Genomic DNA, 18,874 nt, shown 5'->3' with positions numbered 1-18,874 from the left:
TACCCAGCTGCAAAAGCAATGATTCTAATTTTGTTCAGAATTTCCTGGACTTGTAAGGGACAACCGCTGGTTGCAATTTTCTTTTATTTATGCATTAATGACAAAACTGAAACTGGCCAATGAATCAAACTAAACAAGCAAAATATATGAAAATTACAAACATAGATAAATTTTGATATTCATCCATTTACAATTTGACATAAGTATCCAGCCTGCGCGCAATTACATGCCATATAATTATCCTAAGGAAGAGCAAAAAGTACCAGTAGATCATCCAGGCAGGTTTTCCTTCTTTAGGCCTCATAATAATATATGATCATACTTTTGGTTTATGTAACACTGCATCAAAGTACATAACAAGAAAGTACAAGGGGAAATATACGTCATCTGCTATTCATTTCTATCTCTTGGTTCTTTCTTACCATCTACATTAAAGCTCAAAGTTTTACCAACTTCACCTTTCAGTAAAAGTGAGAAACTTAGCAAGCAACCAACATGAAATACATATATTTGCTACTAATAAACAAGGTGATTGCATTCAGTACTGATGGAAAACAATCATTCAAGACAGAATATGATACCTCATTGGCAGGCAGCGAGACTCCAACTGCACTGGTGATGTATGATAAGGGCACAACCATCTGGTAAAGTGACAAATCAGGGCAAATGTATGATTTTCCATCAGGGTATATTACTTCAACTGGCTCAACCTCAAACTTCCTTTCACAATAGACTGAAAACATGGTCACCTGCATAAAAAATTGGTAATCATACTATGATGCGGAAAAAAGAAAGAAAGCGGCAAACCACTGCAAATCGAATCATTAGTTACCATTGTGTTCAGAACAATATTGGCTTTTGTCAAATCTGTGGCCGTACATTCAATGAACACATTCTTTGTCTTCAGTGTAATAGCAGAATGTGCACCATTGATGATTGGAGGCAGAGATAAAACAGTTCTGCAGAAAGATATATATGTAAAGGTTTAATCAGAACAAAGAAATACCAACTGTAGCACTATCTGTAATTGTAAGAAACCACAAGTAATAATTTCTTGACAAGGGATGAGGCAACATATAAAAAGGTATAAGCGATTACAAGGATAGGACACATGAGAAACAAGTGTACAATTGACCTCAAACTACATAAGCTTTCAGAAAAACAAAATCACCTGTTACGATCGTATATGACTGGGAACACTGGTGAATTCTCAATGATATGCAAGAATTTCTTCAGTTTCAAATCTGACTGCAAAATGATGTCAAACCCACAGTTAAGCGAACATTAGTCATACCCTCTCAATGGAGGATGATCATAAAAGATTCTGATACATGCAAAGAAACTGACAAGTAATAAGCACCAAATATTAATGATATGAGGGGTTGTCATCACGAGAGGATCATAGGAAGTACATTCAGAAGTACAGCTCACCTTATAAAATTCCATTAGCTCATCAGCTCTGAAGTTCTTTGTCTGAGTAAAATTCCAGATTTAATAAGTTCAGCATAAGATATGGGAAAGCAAGTATATAAAATTAAGCAACAGAGTTAAAGAAGAAGAAACAAGAAAGTATAAAGCAATAAAGTGAGCAGGAAAAAAAGTTTTAAGGGAAATGATCGGATGTTTTGAGGAACACGAAAATGGTTGGTGAATATAATTGGATAGTGATACTCTGTTCCCAAGTGTCTTGATGCATTGACATATATAAGATATCCTGAACCAATATTTAGCTACACTTTTTTAACAGTTCAAATAACAAACTGCTTCTTCACCAGAATAGATGGGAAAAGTTGGGAGCTGTGCTATTCTAGTAAAGTAGCTAATTTAATGTTGACTCCGTTATCAACGCTAAATATCATTGTAGTAAATGCTGGATTGAGTAAACGCTAAAGTAAAATGATTACCTGTTTCAGCGGAATGAAACTTATTTCCGGGGGCGGCAAAGCCTGAAATTTACACAGTTGGATTTATTGAATGAAAGGAAAAAGCACATGTTCAGGTTTTAGAACAGAGTAGAAAGAGGCAGAATATGGCAAAGCTTACTCTGCTTGGAAGCAAAATTTATTGAACTAAAAATGCATGCCTAGAAACTGGAGATAAACACCATTCTATACATCTCAAGTTTTTGAAACTATGATCCAGACAAAAAGCATATAAGTTCTTTATCTAGTCATGCACCACAATCTCATGTTTGAATTTCCAACACAAACAAAAAGGGCATAGGTTACAAATTAAGTACCTCTCACAAGCTACCACAGTTTAAAACATAAGCAAGTCCCAACCAGATCACAGTACCTTCTACAATCAAACTCCTAATAAACCCATGCGGACAAACAGAAATGGGCAGGCATAACAGCATACCTCATATGTTAAAGGGCCTTCTATTGTATCCAAATCATGAGTGCCAATAGCAACCAGGGTTCTTCGCCTACAGCAATCCAAGCATAGAGAAAAATCAGAAGGCAAAGAACAGCAACTTCAGAACCATAGAAAGTAAAGCAAATAAAATGTTTCAAACAGCAGTCCTTTCTGGATTCTGATATAGAATTCACATAATTCACTTCACAATAGCAATAAGTGAACTAAGCAAGGTCAGCACCTGCTCAAATTACAGAATAATTGAGTGAATTCACCAAGAAGACGGAAATTGATTGTGTCACATGCTAAATATCAAGAATACACCTCAAATTCCAAAAGGACAATGAAATCTTCAACTACATGGAATACTGAAGTCTCAGTCGAAAACCTGTTAGTATGAGTTAGACAGTTTGTAATTTATTTCAGTCTTTTACATGGATAGGTGGAATATTTAAATTGGAATAGCAAATGCAATGAAGATGGAGTGATGATCTCCACTCTCGATGAAAACCAGAAGTAACACATTGCTCCATTTTCTCCTAAAAGTATCTATGAAAAGATAGAACGATAATCAGCAAATGTGAAGTAACCTAATGCAAATTGACATGGTTAGTCCGCATAGGGCACTCCTTAGTGGAAACTCATTACAAAAAATTCAAATAATGGAATCATTTATCAAAGCCAAATCAGTCAAGATGCAGGCATTTCAGAGAATTGGAGGTGTGATCTGCCTTCTTGTAGCTGAATCAGAGATCGGAAAGCATTACCGACAAATATTCTGATGAAGCCGGTCTTGGAGATCAATAAAGCTATTGTATCGAGCTTCATCAAATGTAACACCTCTTAAAACAGCGCATACAACATATGGACGAATCTTTGACGTCTGCAGTGAAGGAAAATCATGCTCAGAATATGACAAAGTCAGCATACCAATTGAAAAACCAGTTAATTACTTCTCTTTGCATACCTCTGAATTTACATGCATTTTGAGCATTGATCCTTTACTGATGCGCCCCACATTATATGTAGGTATTGGATCAAGCCCATTAAATATGCGAAGGGCTTGAGCCAACCCCTCAAGACAAAGCAAATCATATCTGCAATAAAATTCAAAACCCAAGAAAAGAAGGAATTATTCACCCATTTTTAGAAAGATACAAAATATCCAGGTTTCACAAAACCAATTCGATCAAACTCCAGCAACATGCCCTAGTGTTACAAGCAGTGATCCTCCCTTCCAAACACTGGAGTAGTAAATTACTCCATGCATCTAACTAAATCAGATGAGCGCACAATTATTCTCAGATTGATCAATTGAAATAATAAGTTTTTGGAAATACCTATTGGCAGGAACTTCAATCTTGTATATTACTTCCTCATCCTCAGATGGTTCTTCTTCTTCCAAATGCTTCTCTTTCCTTATAATTGCCTTTTCCGTCGTCTGTCTCATATCCATTCAAACCAAGATTTCTTAAAACAAAGTTCAAGTATATATCTCAAGGAACCCGCAATATCAAATAACATGGATATCAGAATTGTAGGTTGCTCAAGAAAAAATCAATTATTTTCTTAAGATTACCAAAATGCAACTTAATCCAAATAAAAAACAAAATAACCAAATTCAGCAAAGTTTTGCCAATCCACTAGCAAGACTTAAAATTCAAACGAGAAACCAGGACATCATTGGAATATCATAGGAAACAAAAATGTATAGCTCCGAAACTAGCCAAGTGTTGACTAAAAGGGGTCAATGCTAAAATACTAAAAGGCATCGTTTTGTACTGCATCTTATCCAATAGTTTTCACATACCACATCATCAAGCTCAATGCCGAACTTGAAGCACAAATCCTCAAATTCTTCTTCAGCTGCAATCAATCAAAAAGAAAAACAAACAAAAGGTCAGACATACGTATATTCTTGTATGAATATACAAACACGCATGTAATATCTTACTGTAGGTGCGGCCTAGGGCTTGGAAGAGGCGATCTCTGCCTACGCTTACGGTAGGCATGGTGGTACGCGGCGGCGATGTCAGACGATTTCCATGCGAATGAGTTTTCTACAATTTATTGGGCTTTCGTTGAAATGGACTGAAATGTTTGGGCTTGCTTAAAAGAATGGGCTTCTAATTAGTTAGAAGACTTTCACAACTATTGGACTAGGCTGAACTGACCCAGATTATTTATGTGAAACAGGCTATCTGATCCATTTAGTTACCCGAGCTCGGCCCATTACATATATCTGTACAGATTGACAGGCCGAAGTGAGGCCCGATGAATCAGGATTCAGGCCCTTTAGCTACTGAAAGGCAGGTGATCAGGCCCGGTCCACGGATGATTGTTGAAGTGAGTGCTCATGGTGAAAATGAATGGACAAAAAGTGCATGAGTAAATTACATTTTGTCATTTAAATTATATTTACTTTTATATTTTGAGATCTTTTTTTTTTATTTATCATTTCAACTTTGTGAAATTGTATATTACTATATATAATCGTTTTCTTATTAATTTTTCCACTGAAAAATTATCACATACAATGCACAAATAAAAAGTATCACATCTCATAGTCCTTAAACAATACATGTATACTGCATGTGATATTTTTTTGATAGAAAAATAGATCAAAAAATGATCATATATTACAAAATACAATTTTCATAAAGTTACCACCAAAAAAAAAAAAATTAAACGGCAAAATATAAAAAGACGCATATTTCAAACTACAAATCATGATTTACCCAAAATGCAGCAACAGGTTCCTCGTATACTATGCTGTTACTATATACCGAATCGAAAATGAAATTCGTCCAACTTTTCATTAGCAATAAATAGTCTATCTAAATTTCTCCAATTACAAAACAAAGATGAAATAAATATGCCACAGAAGTGCAAAGTTGAAACTGAAACTACATCATGATCACCATTCGCCGTGGTACTGTGCGATCACTCTAGGAATCCCCATGATTCGCCTGTCCAAGAACTGGGTTCCACAGTTGTTCTCGATGCAACTAGCCGTGTGGTGTTTCAGCCAACCACGAAATCAATCCTCCTTCAGAGCAGAACGAAGCAATTCTGCGGATTCTGGCTGAGAGGTGGAGCTCCGTTCATCAACTTGCTCCCTAGTGCCAACGGTAAGAGGTTCCTCTTTAGTCATTGAAAAGATCATCAACATTACCAGTGCCACAAAAATAAAAATGAGAACAATTTTGACTCCAATCTGTGAGTTTAGGAAACCCATCAAGGTTGGACCAGCTACGCTTTTTTTTACAACATTTCCTTCTCTATAACCTTCAAGAAATCTCGAGACTTGGGTGCCGATATCTGTTTCATTCATGCTTTCTGAGCCAATAACCTGTTCAACCAAAAAATGCAACATTGATGTGCAAGTTAGAGCCTTGGAAGCCTAACTGCATTCGCATATAATAACAGTACAAACAAAATAGATGCTTCTATTATTTCAATGTACAAGACATGACCGATAATCTGCGAATAGTTATCCACGAAGCCATGGGCTGTTAATACCAAAAATATTTAGTAACAACTTATCATGCTACAATATAAGAAAACTTGAAAATCAAGACCAACAGTTCATCCAACTTTAGACAACAAGTGTTACCACAAAATATACGAACATAAAGATAAATAAGGAGCTGGCTGTGATTCTTCTTGTTGGTTACAAAAACCAAATGTGAACCCAGAAGCAACAAAATGAAAGGAATTAAACAAGCCAAAAAAAATTGTGCAGTCTGAAAAGCATAATAGAAGCCAAACACTTAAGAAAGTAGGTTAGAAGCAACATAATCTTTAGAGAATAATCTTTCGGAAATTGTCCATGGGAACCCCTGGAACCATCCAACATTGGAACTGAATATTTTAATAAATCCTCAAACAAATACAGCTCAAGAGAGTTGTGTGAACTTTCAGGAAAGCATTTGTTTTGACATCAGTTTATATCTTAACTCATGTCAGTTTCATATTACAATCTTTTATCACATGGATGTTGACAAATTGACAGACCATACAAAGTAGTGATAAAGACTAGTGCAAAATGAATTGTACTATGCCACATATCATTATTCACATAAAAAGGAACAGTCAACACTACAGAAGTCAGCGTCTGAGAAAGTAGAAAGCATACTTACCACGTAATACTCCTCATCACCGTGCCATACAACCATCCTCGGAAGCGGAGTTTTCTTGTAGACTTCGAATGATTCAACAAAATCTTCCCACTGCTTGAACCCAACATAACCAAATACTAAGTCACGATTAGCAGATGCGGCAGCCTTTAAAACTTTAACTAATTCGTTGGATTGCTCATCTGCTTCATCCTCCAAGATAGTAAGAACAACTTTTCTTTTGTCATCTTTAAGCAACTTCAATGACTCTTGATTTATTGGCAGTACTAGAGGGAGCAAACTCTGTTTTATGTAATCTTCAAGAAATTTTTCTGCAATCCAAAGCAACAACAGGACTAAATGTACGGCAAAATGTTAACTGAGAAAAGGTGAAATCCTTACTTGATATCCAAGTATGTCTACAATTTCAGTAAGTTCAGAGTTAAAAAGAAGAATGAAAATGTGTAACCCGGGTCCTAGGTCCTCAGACACCTCAATATTTTCATCATGCTACTAACCAGAATGGACCAATCTCCACTTTATCAAGAACATTTTACTTTCTTGATCAAAACAAGTTAAAGTATCAGCTCCAATTGATATTAATCTTTACACAACACAATTTTTAATTGTGGTTAAATTATAACACTTGAAATTGCTAGATAATGATATTTATATAAGATAACCAAAACCAAACATAACTATGTGTATATGTCTACGCATGTGTTTGCAAGTAATAATGAAAAGATCACTGTATGAACAAGGTTAGAAAGTCATATGCTTCAACAAGATCAAAATTGAAATACCTTCTGGTTTGAAAGATAAAACCAGACAATGCAAACAAGCTAACCTTCATATGGCCCATAAAAAATGCTCTGTTCATTGTAAGCTGGATGAATTGCAACCAAAGCAGGCACTTTATCAAAATCATACAACGACATTATGTCATCCGAAAAATCCTTGGCCACAGAAAACCACGCTTTCTTCTTATACTTGACAGCTAAATCTGATATCACGGACTCATTTAAGCCAAAACCTATAAATATAGGAAAATTTGTGCCTGCTGCTTCAATAAAGTCTCTAATAGCAGAGTCCGAATTGAGAATAGAGACGTCAGGAGCAACGAATTTTGTCAAAAATCTAACAAGTAAATCAGCTTTTCGTGGTCCATAATATTCTGTAGCAACTCCATGCATAAAAATCTTCAGAGTAGGATATCCGCTGCATCAAAGATAATAAACATCTATTAAAGTGCCCTTTCCATATTCTTAGTACGCATATGATATATTGGTGCCAAGCAGTAATCAAGTTTCTTTTACATCGCATCTAAAAGGAAGCAATAAAACCAAAGTTCAAAGATCACAGAACTATTATGCCAGGAGGCTGAAGCAACATACTCTATGTCATGCTTAGAACCAAGCTTTCTGTACTTGTCAGCATCTACCTTTGCAACAACTATGGGCTGCTTCAATCCAGCTAGAATAGGAGCCGCTTTATCTAACTGCAATCGGACAATCACAATTGTCGGTTTTCTTTGCAAATAAATATAAGAACTTGGTCTGAAATAGATGGATTAACTGAAGTGGACCAATTTTATAGGACTACTAATCTCATGGAAAACAGAAAAACAAGGAGGAAAAAAGGGGCAGTTACTTTTGTTGAGCATATAGACCTTAAAGGCCCCAGTGAAGAAACTTATTGCATGTGCTCCAGAAGTTCTCTTTCAGAAGAAAAATCACAAAACAATTCCTACTTCACCAGCTAAAGGAATAACCCAGAGTACCCTTTAATATCACATGATTCCAAATTTTTATTCATCTGGCTAAGAGGTAAAAATATATTCTTTGATTCAAATCAGAAAACCAGAATTACAATGTAAAACAAGAAAGTAAGGTCACGCTAGAAGATATTAAAAGTTATTTACAAAACAAAATCATGAAAATTTATGATGCATAATCATCTTTCCTTCTAATTTAAGAATTTGCCAAGATTTGGCAAATCAAAGATACAACATTCACAGTACAGACTACACCACCCGACAAAGTTTTGGCTGCTGCATCATATCCAGCATGACATAAAAATTGCAATACAGCTCAAAGCACAATCTAAGTATGCAGCAGGATTCAGTTAATAAGAAATCCAATAAAAAAAAAATGCCCAAAAAATTTTAGAGAAAACAAATCAAACCTCAGGCGCGAGACGCTTGCAGTGACCACACCACGGAGCATAAAAATCCACGAGAATATAATCAAAATTCGAAATTGCGGCGTCGAAATTAGAGTCGTCGAGCTCCAACACTTTGCCATCCAACTTGAACTGATTTTCCGCAGCGCTGATCGGTCGAGAAAGTAAAATTAACGCGAAAAATAATAGCAACTGGAGCCGAAAGCTTGAGAAAAAGGAGTAGATCCTCAGAAGCGAAGAAGCCATTAACGATTGATTTATTTAGTAAAAGAATTTTTTGTTTGTAGGGCTTTTATTACTATTTTGGTTAGTCGAGTTTCAGTGAAGATGAAAAAGCCTTCTCTCTTATTAAAGGCGTGTTTGGGCAATTAGAGTCCTGTTTGGAAAGTACTTCTAAAAATACAAGTGATTGTAGAAAGTATATGCACACTATTTTCTAATTTAAAATAAAACAATTAATATCCTTTAAGAAATTTTATTTGTCAATTAATTATCTCCCTATAAGAAAAGAAAGGGTGATCTATTATTCTAATATTTTTTATTTATTTTTCTCACTATTGGTTCTTTTTTCACTCTATAATAATTACTTTTCTTTTTCTATTTTTCAAAACTAAATTATGTAAATATATTAATGTGCTAAATTTTTATAACAATTTAATTTTTGTACCCTCTTATGTTCTTTTGCACTCATTTATATTAAATGGGTAAATTTTACTTTTTGTTCTTATATTAGGATCAATGGGAAGTCCATATCAGCATTAGAACTCATGGGGCTTGGTAGACTAATGAAGGAGAAAGCAAGAATGCTCTCCATGGGTCAATGCAAAAGGTTACAACTTGCTAGGTTATTGGCTATTGATAGGCCAATTTGGTTGCTTGATGCGCCTTCAGTGGCATTGGATGACGAAGGGGTGAGATTACTTGAGTACATCATTAAGGAGCACAGAAAGAAAGGGGGCATTGTCATTGTGGCAACCCATCTGCCCATTGATATTGAAGATGTGATGATTTTTTAAGGTTGCCACCAAAGTTTCCAAGAAGGATGACTTTGGTTGACATGTTTGATGGTGGTGGATTGGATTAACATTGTAGATGACATGGCACACAACCAACTGATAATCCCATTATTCAAGAATATATGTGGATTCATATATCTCAATGTATTGTAGCGAGGTCAACAGATGAAGCTGTTAGATTGTAAATGTTGTAGTGTTCAACTGCCATCCAAATTGATTATTTTGGTTGCAAACACTTGTAGTTAAAGGCATGTTTTCATCTTTCTGGCTCTGAGTCTTTAATATGTTATACTAAGAATATGTCTGAACTTTAATTTTGGGGGGAAAAGGCAGAAGGGACTGCAAAATATCTAAAATATGAAGAAGCACAAGTTATATCATTTGAAATGAGAATAGTATTTTCTTCCGTCTTTCCTTACTAATATCCAAGGATTCAAATAATAAGAGAACGGTGAAAAGGCTTGGTGAAAAGGCTTCACCTATCAGAGAATAATAAGAGATTCAAAAATTATCTAACGAGAGGATTGATCAGCCCATAGGCTACAACATCATATAAGAGATTCTAGTAGCCAACTAGCAGTGCTGCTTCTGCCTCTTAGAACAATCTGCCCCACCACACTGGTCCAGACTCCAGAGTCCACATACACTTCATAAAGTTACTAAGAGACCGTCCTGTAATGAACAACAATAATAATCAATCTTATAAATCCTAAAATCAAATCAATCACAACACAAGTCTGTCTTCTAATAAAGTAATTTAACAAAAGTATCATACATCATTTACTATAAATTTGTCTGAGAACTTCAGTGGTGGCAATAGCCATTCTGTCATAAAAGAAGGATGAGTCTGATGCTTGCTCTCACCATCTGCAATACAGGATACAGGATAAGCAACAAGCATATGGATATGATGTAAACAACCAACAAGAAACCTTTTATGTAAAGGTTCCCGGATCCAAACCTGAAGCACGCAGAAGTATTCTGTGTGAAACAAAGGACTGCAGTAACACAAAGATTCTCAAGTTTGTTGTCAGTAAATTTGAAAGGGAGAAACTATTTCTTGAATGAAACCAAATACATTTAGAGTAACAACATGAACAATAAATCAGGGCTACTAGCAATGAAGACGACCGCACACAGTTCAGATTAGATAGAGTATTTAAACACAATAATAATAATTCATTTTTGCTTCACCCACTTGGGAAAAAATTGAGTGGGGAGAAGTTACTCATAAATATATAGTTTAATCATGAATGTATAAAAAATTGGACCTGCCATATTGACGGCATGTAGTCACGATATGATGGCTTCTGAGGACCTCCTGAGTCCAATACCTTGTCATCAAACCTTTTTCCCGAATTTCTGAAAGCAAAAAATGCTCCATGTTCAGATATACAAACAGGACAACAAACACATTCAGTAAGAGACGATCTATAATTTTAATAAGCCTATTAACACATAGTAGGAACTCATTCACATTAAAAGTTTCACAAAGAGGAAGACGGCACTCAACATCATACACTTCAACAACAGTTGCGCACCATTTTCACTTCTTTTCATCTTTCTTACACCTATAAAACTAAACTAAAACAAAGGGCTCACTGCCAGTTGTGTATGAAATATAAGAGACATAACATCCAATAGCATAGTTATTAAGCACATTGATTTGTTGGCTAGAGCACCGAAGCAGATCAAGTTTGTTCATATATCTTGAACATCACACCACCAACAAGATAGTTATTATCTCTCACCAACCTTATCACATGAGTTGTTGATTGCTTGTCGCCAAATGCAGCTGATTTAGCAGCTAAAACAAGCATAGGATGCACCAGCAAAAGCCTCTGGATCTCTTGAACTATGGATTCTGCCACAGTCTGAAGAGAGAGGCTCTTCCTGTCCATAAGATAAATAAGCTACACTTAGAAGATTCATTCTTGAAAGTCATTAAATAGGAAAAATAGGTGAGGACAGTTTGACTACAAAACATGCAAAACTGAGCATCACATACAAGAAATGAAAAACTAAAACAAAATGGCGCATATGTCTAGTGTGAAACAAAATGGACACATAAGGTTTGTATAGATGGATTAGATGAAATCAGATGAGGACGAGGAAAATGTATGCAAATGGACGCATAAAAGTGGAACTATCTAGAAACAGAAAGTTAAAAAAAGAACAATCAATGCATGAGAAACCTCATTATTCTATGCCCAAGACCAAAAACAGATACGAATGTCAAAATAACAAAGCAATAAGGAGACAAGAAATCTTCGTGACCTATCACCTGTTGTTGCTCCCTGTTGATGAAGATGGTAAAGCACGATCCATCCAGTAAAAAGCTCCTATGCTGGCGTAAGAGAATTGTACATAAGGTGCTTGTGATTCAAATTAGTTATCAGTTTCTATAATCTTTTTAACAGAAAATGGTGAAACCAGTATAAGAACAAACTATAAACATTTTTTTAGTATTATCAAAGTATTTGGTTTGACCCTGTGTCCCTGTTATTTCCTTGATTGATCGTCAAGCTTTAACAACATCATTATTCTATTAAGATGTAATGCCAACCTTCAAATGCAGCATAGAGTGAAGGTTACTCTACCTAACAAACTCCAGTAGCCATTACCTTTATCACCTTCTAACCTCCCACTTCTATATTAGTTATAAATTGTTTTACCACACATGTCCTATTTGACAATATTGAGTTGTCACGTGGGTGCATTATTCATAATTTGGTTACTCTGAATATATTAATAATTTTGCAGAGCTAAAGCTAATCTTTAAAATTGAGATGTAGGCATGAAAGAAAACATCTTACTAATTCTAGATATAGCATATAGGCTCTTGTTTAAATGTCAACAATTACGGTCCCTGTGCCAGATTCTATTCCACTATAATTGCACTTCATTTTGCAACTTAAATACTAGTTTAAGTGCAGATTCTAAGCAACGTAACATGTCGAGACCAGCATACAACACCAATTGGGGGTTCATGAACAAATCATGTTCTTGTAAGTTGAGAACAACCAGAATTTCGACGTGCTACTAAAATCATCATACAAACCTGTCAATCATAAGCATATAAACAGCACTACCTTGCTTTTCTTTCTCTTTCTGAAGCCGATAAGGCAATGTCTGCAATAACAGGTGAAAGCTCACAGAAGAAATACATAAAAGAAGTGTATCAAACAATCACTGCGGTTTTGCCCCTTCTACTTAAACCCACTTTGATGCTAAAAATATTTGAATATTTACCAAACCGTGGTTGTTAGAAAGCCAACTCTATTTCTTGAACTGTTCATGATCTTTAACACACAAATTCTAGTTATTAGATAGAAATGCATTTCATTAAGGATATCTTAACATTTTATGGTCTCATTTTTATTACCAACTGGGCAGAGAAACTCAATCCAACAGTTTCTGAAGATTTAACAGAAATATGTCAATCCTTCATAGAAGAATTAACCACAGTTCCAATAGAATAACAATCTGTACATTATGTGCAGATCCTACATTAATTCTCAGTCAACTATCCTATGTACCTGGTAAACACCAATAAGAGAAGAAAAACCGAAAAAGAGTATATCTTGAAAACCCAAAGTTGCACTCGAAGTGACAATAACCAATTAAAGAAATGAATAAAGAGTTTCTCACCCTAAGAGTAGCAAGAAACTCGAAAGTATTGTAACATCGTGTATACAAGAAGCGACTCATGCATGCTACAAAGAGCTCTTTATCATACTCATTCTCATTCCCTTTGACGCCACTTCTTACTCCTGAATTATCATTAGAAACAGAAAATCACTAGTTGCAAATTCATAAATGATCGTACTTCTGATAAAAAGAAGGTTTCTTCTCGTATATAGCAACAAAGATTACGGTAAGCCCCAGTAATACGCCGCTCCAAGGCGTGAGAAAGGCTCAAAACATCAAAGCGACAGTCCAAATCAACAAAAAGCACCGGCCGCTCCAGCCCTCCATATTGCACGCCCTTCCACTCTTTAGGCAAAATACAATTTATCGAAGTCTGAACACCCAACCAAAAGAGATAAACTTTTTATACTTTTCAATTTTCTAACCGAGGTGTACCATACAATAGAAATTGGCAGGTGGAAACCATTGTTGTTTTCACCTGGATGAGGATTAGGGTTTTAGCTGAAGGAGAGGGGCCCACAATTTCGACAACGTTGCCGACGCGGAGGGCCAGCCTGTGGAGCGGCGGCGGCAATACTACAGATGGCCGTTCCGTAAGGATTCTTGCGAGTGCTGCTTTAGCTGTTTCATCTACTTTGATCCATGAGATTGCTGACGTCATTTTTTCATACAATTGCCTTTGGGCGGGAAGAAGAAACTACTACTCTTATATATATGTAGTAATAATAAATTTAATATAAAATCTAACTCAATTATCTATCAAAACATGATTTGTATTATTGAATTTTAATTTATGATAAGACGTGGCCAATGGGGTTTAGTTTAGTTGGTGAAGTTAAGATTTTATGACTAATCCCATTAAGATATAAGTATTAACTTACTTTAATTGTAGTTGTTAGCCAGCTGCAATAATAATTATTTGTTAGTTATACATATTTGATATTGATAATTAAGGTATACTAATTGTCGATAATTGAAATTCATTTCACTCACAAAAAAAACAAAAAAAATGAAGTGAATGATTTGTTCAGAAAAGCTTTAATTTTTCTTCAGTTTCAGCATGGCTCAAAGAATCCATGGCTCTCCATCACCATCTGCAGGTTCAACTCTTCAAGTACTCCATGAAGTTCTTCCATCTCGGATGTCAAAGCTTTTCCAGCTGAGAAACAGTGGAACTTCTTCTTCACCTCTATCCAACTTTGTCCTGGGATTTTCCTCAGGCCTCTCGTCTTAGCGGAGAGCCTCACCTTTGCAGAATCGTCCCACCTTCCGCTTGCTGCATATAAATTTGAGAGCAACATATAGCTGCCGGTTACCTCAGAGTTGAGATTAAAGATCTGAGAAGCAGTCTCTTCTGCAATGTCTGTATTCTTGTGCATTCTGCAAGAATTCAACAGGGCTCCCCAGACCTGTGCGTTGGGTTCTATAGGCATGCGTTTCAAGACGTCGCTTGCTTCTTGTAGAAGTCCAGCACGGCCAAACAGATCGACCATGCAAGCATAGTGTTCTACTTGGGGTTCAATTTGAAAATCTTGGGTCATCTGGTGAAAAAGCTGATGACCTTCGGTAATGAGACCTGAGTGACTACAAGTGGAAAGAACAGCAACAAAAGTGACTTCATCAGGCTTAACCCCGGCATTCACCATCTGATGGAAGATTTTCAGAGCCCTATCCCCAAGTCCATGTATTCCATACCCAGTGATTATTATGTTCCATGAGGTTATGTCCCGGTAAACCATTCTTTCAAATACCGAATGTCCTGTCCTCAGGCTACCACATTTCATGTACATGTTAATCAGACCATTGGTTACCAGCATATCACTATCCATCAAAACTCTGATTGCATGGGCATGTAGTTCTCTACCAAGACGCAGAGCAGACAGCTCGGCAGAAACTGAGAGCACACCTGCAACTGTTACAGCATTGGCTTGCACTTGAGCAAACTGCATACGCCGGAATAGGTCCAGAGTCTCCTTATGCCGTCCGCTAGCCGCAAATCCATTAATAACAGCAGTCCAACTAACCACATTCGGGCCTACTGTCAAATTGTTGTTTAAACTCTCCAACCTCATAAATACAGAAAACGCCTCATCACACAGACCTGACTGAGCATAGGCCGATATTAATGAGTTCCAGCTCACTATACTCTGGGATTCCAGTCCAGAGAACAGATATTCTGCCTTTTCTACAGCACCGTTTCTCCCGTACATGCTTATAAGTGCATTCCTCACAAATATATACTTCTCAAAACCAGCTGTTATTACATGTCCATGCACAATCTCACCTTTACTGGGCATCTCACCGCACACCGATATGACAACAGCTATTGATTCAGCAGTAGCATCAAACCCTCTATCTTTCATCAAAACAAAACACTCCCATGTCTTCTCGGTAATCCCACACCTAGCAAAACTGGAAATTAATGAAGTCCAAGTCACAGAATTCGGTTCCCACCCCTCATTCTCCATTCTGCAAAGCACAGCAAATGCAGCATCACAGTCATAATTCTTGGCATAAACCGACACCATAACATTCCAAGAAACACGACTTCTCAGAGGCATCCTATCAAATACCTGTAATGCAACATCCGTCCGTCCAATCTCCCCATACATTCTCATCAACTCATTACTAACATGCATATTATTCGCAAAACCCATTTGTATGACATGGCGATGAACAATTTTGCATAATCTTACATCACCGCTCATCGCACACGCCCTTATAATCAGCGGAAAACCAAATCCGTCAGGCTGAACATTAAGTTCACGCATTTGACGATATAATTCCTCTGCATTTCCGTATCTAAAAGCCGAAACATTAGCACGCAACATCGAATTCCAGAAAAGACAGCTAAAAAAGCAATCTTCAGGAGAAGTATCAAACACCTTTTGCGCATCATTCAACAGGGAGAGTTTGGCGTATACAGAAATAAGTCTGGCTGACAAGAACGCCGAAGACAACGAGCATGTGAGTATAATTTGCGTGTGAATCTGTTTAACGGGTCGGTCAAGATTAAAGCTTTCGTTAATGCCGCTGATGCAGTGTTGGAGAAGGCGGTCGAAGAAATCAATAAGGCCATCGTTTGGGTGTGCCTGTATTGATAGAAATTGATTGGATTTCGAGCAATGGAAGTAACAACGGGCGTTACTATGTAAGTAGGGCGCGGAGAATTTGGGTAGGGTGGGAAAGAAACACTTGTGTAGAAAAGGAAGAAGGACCATCAAGCATCCGACGATTTGAATATCAGCAGCAACTATAGTTTATGGTTTGAACACCGTCCCAAATGTGTGAATGCTGGATTGGCAAACTGAGAGCGAATCAAAGAGACTCGTATATACAAACAAGAGCAGACAAAGAAATGAAAACAAATATGATCATAGCACGTCTGTTTGAATATCAGATGCAGATAATATTCAAGTTTCAGAAACAATATAGAGGATAGAACCTATCTATTTCTTTCTTGGTACAGTTAAGTAGGCTTAAAGCTACACTTAAACATCCAAACAATGATCAGCAAAATGTTAAACCTATCATGCTCTTTTACGAACTCTAAAAAGATCACCCATGTGCTCATGTATCATGCTTGTTCTCGTGATTGTTTCATTTTCTTTGAGAAACTAAATGGGTTTGCAGTTGGTCAATTCCAACTATTCTTGTTTTGCACGATCTACCGATGACTGCTTCATGCTAGCCTTTGCATCTGTGAGGAATTTAGGATCCGGCTCATGCTTGCCTGAAGGCTCTTTTATTGCCATATAAATGTAGAATCCTATAACCACATTGACAGAGATGACGGCGACAATTCCACTCCACAGAGTCATGGCCTCAGGAGACATGCCAGAAGAACCTGTTCAGACGCATGATAGACAATTGCAGTAGCATTTACAGTTGGAAATATAAAATTTCAAATTAAAAGATAGGCTCATAATATAACAGCCATTAAATATAACATTTTTCTTAATTTCCTTAAGAAGAAGTGTATAGGCATGTTTGGATGAGTATCAAGGTTGATGTTCAATGGGAAATACGAGGAGAGGAGAGCCGGCGGAATTTATGGAGTTAGATTTATACTTGGTGTTCCTTACACGAGACAGGATTAGAATTAAGATGAATATTTCCTCCCATAATGATGCTCGGAGATGGCTATGACATATGCACAGATTGAAATAGCCTAAAGATCATTCAGAAGCTCAACTTTGACGGGGAAGATCAGGACACTTGGACTGGCTCAATTATTAGATGATGAAGACAATAAATACCATTCAATTACATGTTGAATCTAAAGAAGTTTGCCCAACAAGTTGGTTCTCCTCAGTAAATAGAGATAACTTTGTCAATCTGAACCACTTTCTCGGAGTAATCACAGAGAAAGTATTAAGGTAAGTGATGAATTCCTTCTCTTACTGGGGGGTAACAATTATTTTCCTATGAATCAAGAAAGTGCTTCCCCGAGCTTAACACAGTTTATATAATCCAAAACAGTTTATCTACAGAAGTGCATGGCTAACGCAAAGCTACCATTTATACAACTCGAATAGCTAGCAATACCAATGGAAGCTTACCAGGGAATAAGTTATTCTGAAAACCATACAGAACAGCAATTGGAGTAGCCAACATACACAAGGATGCAATGAAGAACTTGTTCAGAACCCCTGTCATAGCTCCTCCCATCTAAAAAATTATGAGTACACGGCGTTACACCACATTAAATGAACTGAAAGTCTGAAAGAAACCTACAAAAGTTTAGCAATGACTCAATGTAATAGGTAAGTATTACAAGGAATTCAGAGCAAGTTATCAGCTTATTATAAAGAAGCAGTAGGGAGTCCATATTTAACTGAATCTTCAAAAGTTTCACGAATTGCGACAGTCATAATTAGATACTTAGGTTGCTATATATATTCAGCAGTTTGTAATTCGAAGGAAGTTTTTTCTGATCCATGCTCTATTGTAAGCCCTTGCTCTATTCTGAGCAACAATTCTTTCTTCTTCCAGACTTGGATTGTATACTGAGTTGGAATATCTATGAAGACGGAGCTGGAATCAAATTCATTCATCAAATTCCAGGTCAATAATCAAAAGGAGATTCATATATCAATGCAAGGCATACGACAACCGGCAATGCTTATCAACCATTACCTTCCACGTACAAATGGCACTGCGCAACCTAATTATCTCCAGTAGAAAGCCAAATTTATCCAAGATGACACCTTTTGTTATGACTCATCTTCAATAAATACCAAAATTGTTATTCTAACAACACTCTTGCCGTCCTGGATAACAAGAAACTTACTTTCAGAACGATCAACTCGGAATTCTCTCCCTTCTTCTTGAAATCTACTTGTTTTCGCCAATCTCCTAAGAAAATGAACTGAAATTCAAGAATTTAGAAGAGTACACTACCATCAGATTCCAAATGAACTGGATATGATTAGTAGATCGAATCCGGCCAGAATTAGAGTAATGGAATGAAATCCAAGAGAATTTGGAGCAATTATAGGAAGAGGTGCTCACGGCTTTTCTGTTTCCCCCTATTTTTTTTTGCTTTGC

At 36.6% G+C, this 18,874-nt stretch overlaps 5 protein-coding genes across 8 annotated transcripts in view; 1 reads left to right on the top strand and 4 right to left on the bottom strand.

Moving 5' to 3' along the window:
* LOC105175948 (phenylalanine--tRNA ligase beta subunit, cytoplasmic-like) overlaps positions 1–4,455 on the bottom strand; it is a gene marked incomplete in the record, with an annotated part of 7,815 nt that extends 3,360 nt beyond the window's left edge. Inside the window, 11 exon segments of the mRNA XM_011098596.2 lie at positions 582–749; positions 833–959; positions 1,172–1,248; positions 1,432–1,473; positions 1,905–1,946; positions 2,362–2,428; positions 3,126–3,241; positions 3,326–3,455; positions 3,699–3,799; positions 4,169–4,224; positions 4,313–4,455. Coding sequence (XP_011096898.1) covers positions 582–749; positions 833–959; positions 1,172–1,248; positions 1,432–1,473; positions 1,905–1,946; positions 2,362–2,428; positions 3,126–3,241; positions 3,326–3,455; positions 3,699–3,799; positions 4,169–4,224; positions 4,313–4,370 — 984 coding nt within the window.
* On the bottom strand, positions 5,092–9,011 carry LOC105175937 (protein disulfide isomerase-like 5-2). The gene is made up of 5 exons (XM_011098586.2): positions 8,661–9,011; positions 7,871–7,974; positions 7,324–7,694; positions 6,501–6,808; positions 5,092–5,710 (listed from the first exon to the last, which is right to left on the bottom strand). Exons 1-5 carry the CDS (start codon positions 8,901–8,903, stop codon positions 5,399–5,401), a joined length of 1,338 nt encoding a protein of 445 aa, XP_011096888.1. The 5' UTR covers positions 8,904–9,011; the 3' UTR covers positions 5,092–5,398.
* On the bottom strand, positions 10,045–14,061 carry LOC105175926 (DNA repair protein XRCC2 homolog). Its single transcript, XM_011098578.2, has 10 exons — positions 13,803–14,061; positions 13,550–13,697; positions 13,325–13,446; positions 12,735–12,805; positions 11,958–12,020; positions 11,429–11,566; positions 10,945–11,035; positions 10,635–10,671; positions 10,449–10,540; positions 10,045–10,345 (listed from the first exon to the last, which is right to left on the bottom strand). Exons 1-10 carry the CDS (start codon positions 13,983–13,985, stop codon positions 10,322–10,324), a joined length of 969 nt encoding a protein of 322 aa, XP_011096880.1. The 5' UTR covers positions 13,986–14,061; the 3' UTR covers positions 10,045–10,321.
* Positions 14,232–18,868, bottom strand: LOC105177606 (putative pentatricopeptide repeat-containing protein At1g17630). Of its 4 annotated transcripts, XM_020699195.1 has the most exons (4): positions 18,728–18,868; positions 18,464–18,597; positions 17,887–17,995; positions 14,233–17,171 (listed from the first exon to the last, which is right to left on the bottom strand). In XM_020699195.1, exon 4 carries the CDS (start codon positions 16,543–16,545, stop codon positions 14,380–14,382), a length of 2,166 nt encoding a protein of 721 aa, XP_020554854.1. In that variant the 5' UTR covers positions 16,546–17,171; positions 17,887–17,995; positions 18,464–18,597; positions 18,728–18,868; the 3' UTR covers positions 14,233–14,379. The 4 variants fall into 4 exon arrangements, with proteins under 4 accessions (XP_011099124.1, XP_020554854.1, XP_020554859.1 ...); XM_020699200.1 differs by lacking the exon at positions 18,464–18,597 and having other exon boundaries at positions 18,728–18,866; XM_020699194.1 differs by lacking the exon at positions 18,464–18,597 and having other exon boundaries at positions 18,618–18,756.
* Positions 18,628–18,874, top strand: part of LOC105175916 (putative CCA tRNA nucleotidyltransferase 2) — a 5,774-nt gene continuing 5,527 nt past the window's right edge. The window contains exon 1 of the mRNA XM_020699206.1: positions 18,628–18,830. Within this exon, the coding sequence (XP_020554865.1) occupies positions 18,793–18,830 (38 nt within the window). The 5' untranslated portion in view covers positions 18,628–18,792. The remainder of the gene's footprint in view (positions 18,831–18,874) is intronic.

This window comes from Sesamum indicum, linkage group LG2 (assembly GCF_000512975.1).
Source record: "Sesamum indicum cultivar Zhongzhi No. 13 linkage group LG2, S_indicum_v1.0, whole genome shotgun sequence".
Taxonomy (NCBI): domain Eukaryota; kingdom Viridiplantae; phylum Streptophyta; class Magnoliopsida; order Lamiales; family Pedaliaceae; genus Sesamum; species Sesamum indicum.
The sequence above is the reverse complement of the archived record's forward strand: the minus strand, read 5'-3'. Positions and strand labels throughout refer to the sequence as shown.

Bases quoted from the DNA above. Each gene is read 5' to 3' on its own strand.
- LOC105175937 (XM_011098586.2), bottom strand. From the start codon at position 8,903: ATGGCTTCTTCGCTTCTGAGGATCTACTCCTTTTTCTCAAGCTTTCGG. The intron at 7,695-7,870 runs GTATGTTGCTTC...TCTTTGATGCAG, and splicing joins GGTTCTAAGCATGACATAGA to CGGATATCCTACTCTGAAGA. The intron at 5,711-6,500 runs GTAAGTATGCTT...TTGGTTGAACAG, and splicing joins GTGATGAGGAGTATTACGTG to GTTATTGGCTCAGAAAGCAT.
- LOC105177606 (XM_020699195.1), bottom strand. From the start codon at position 16,545: ATGGTCCTTCTTCCTTTTCTACACAAGTGTTTCTTTCCCACCCTACCC.
- LOC105175926 (XM_011098578.2), bottom strand. From the start codon at position 13,985: ATGACGTCAGCAATCTCATGGATCAAAGTAGATGAAACAGCTAAAGCA. The intron at 12,806-13,324 runs GTGAGAAACTCT...CTGTTATTGCAG, and splicing joins AGTTTCTTGCTACTCTTAGG to ACATTGCCTTATCGGCTTCA. The intron at 10,541-10,634 runs GTTTGGATCCGG...CCTGTATTGCAG, and splicing joins AATACTTCTGCGTGCTTCAG to ATGGTGAGAGCAAGCATCAG.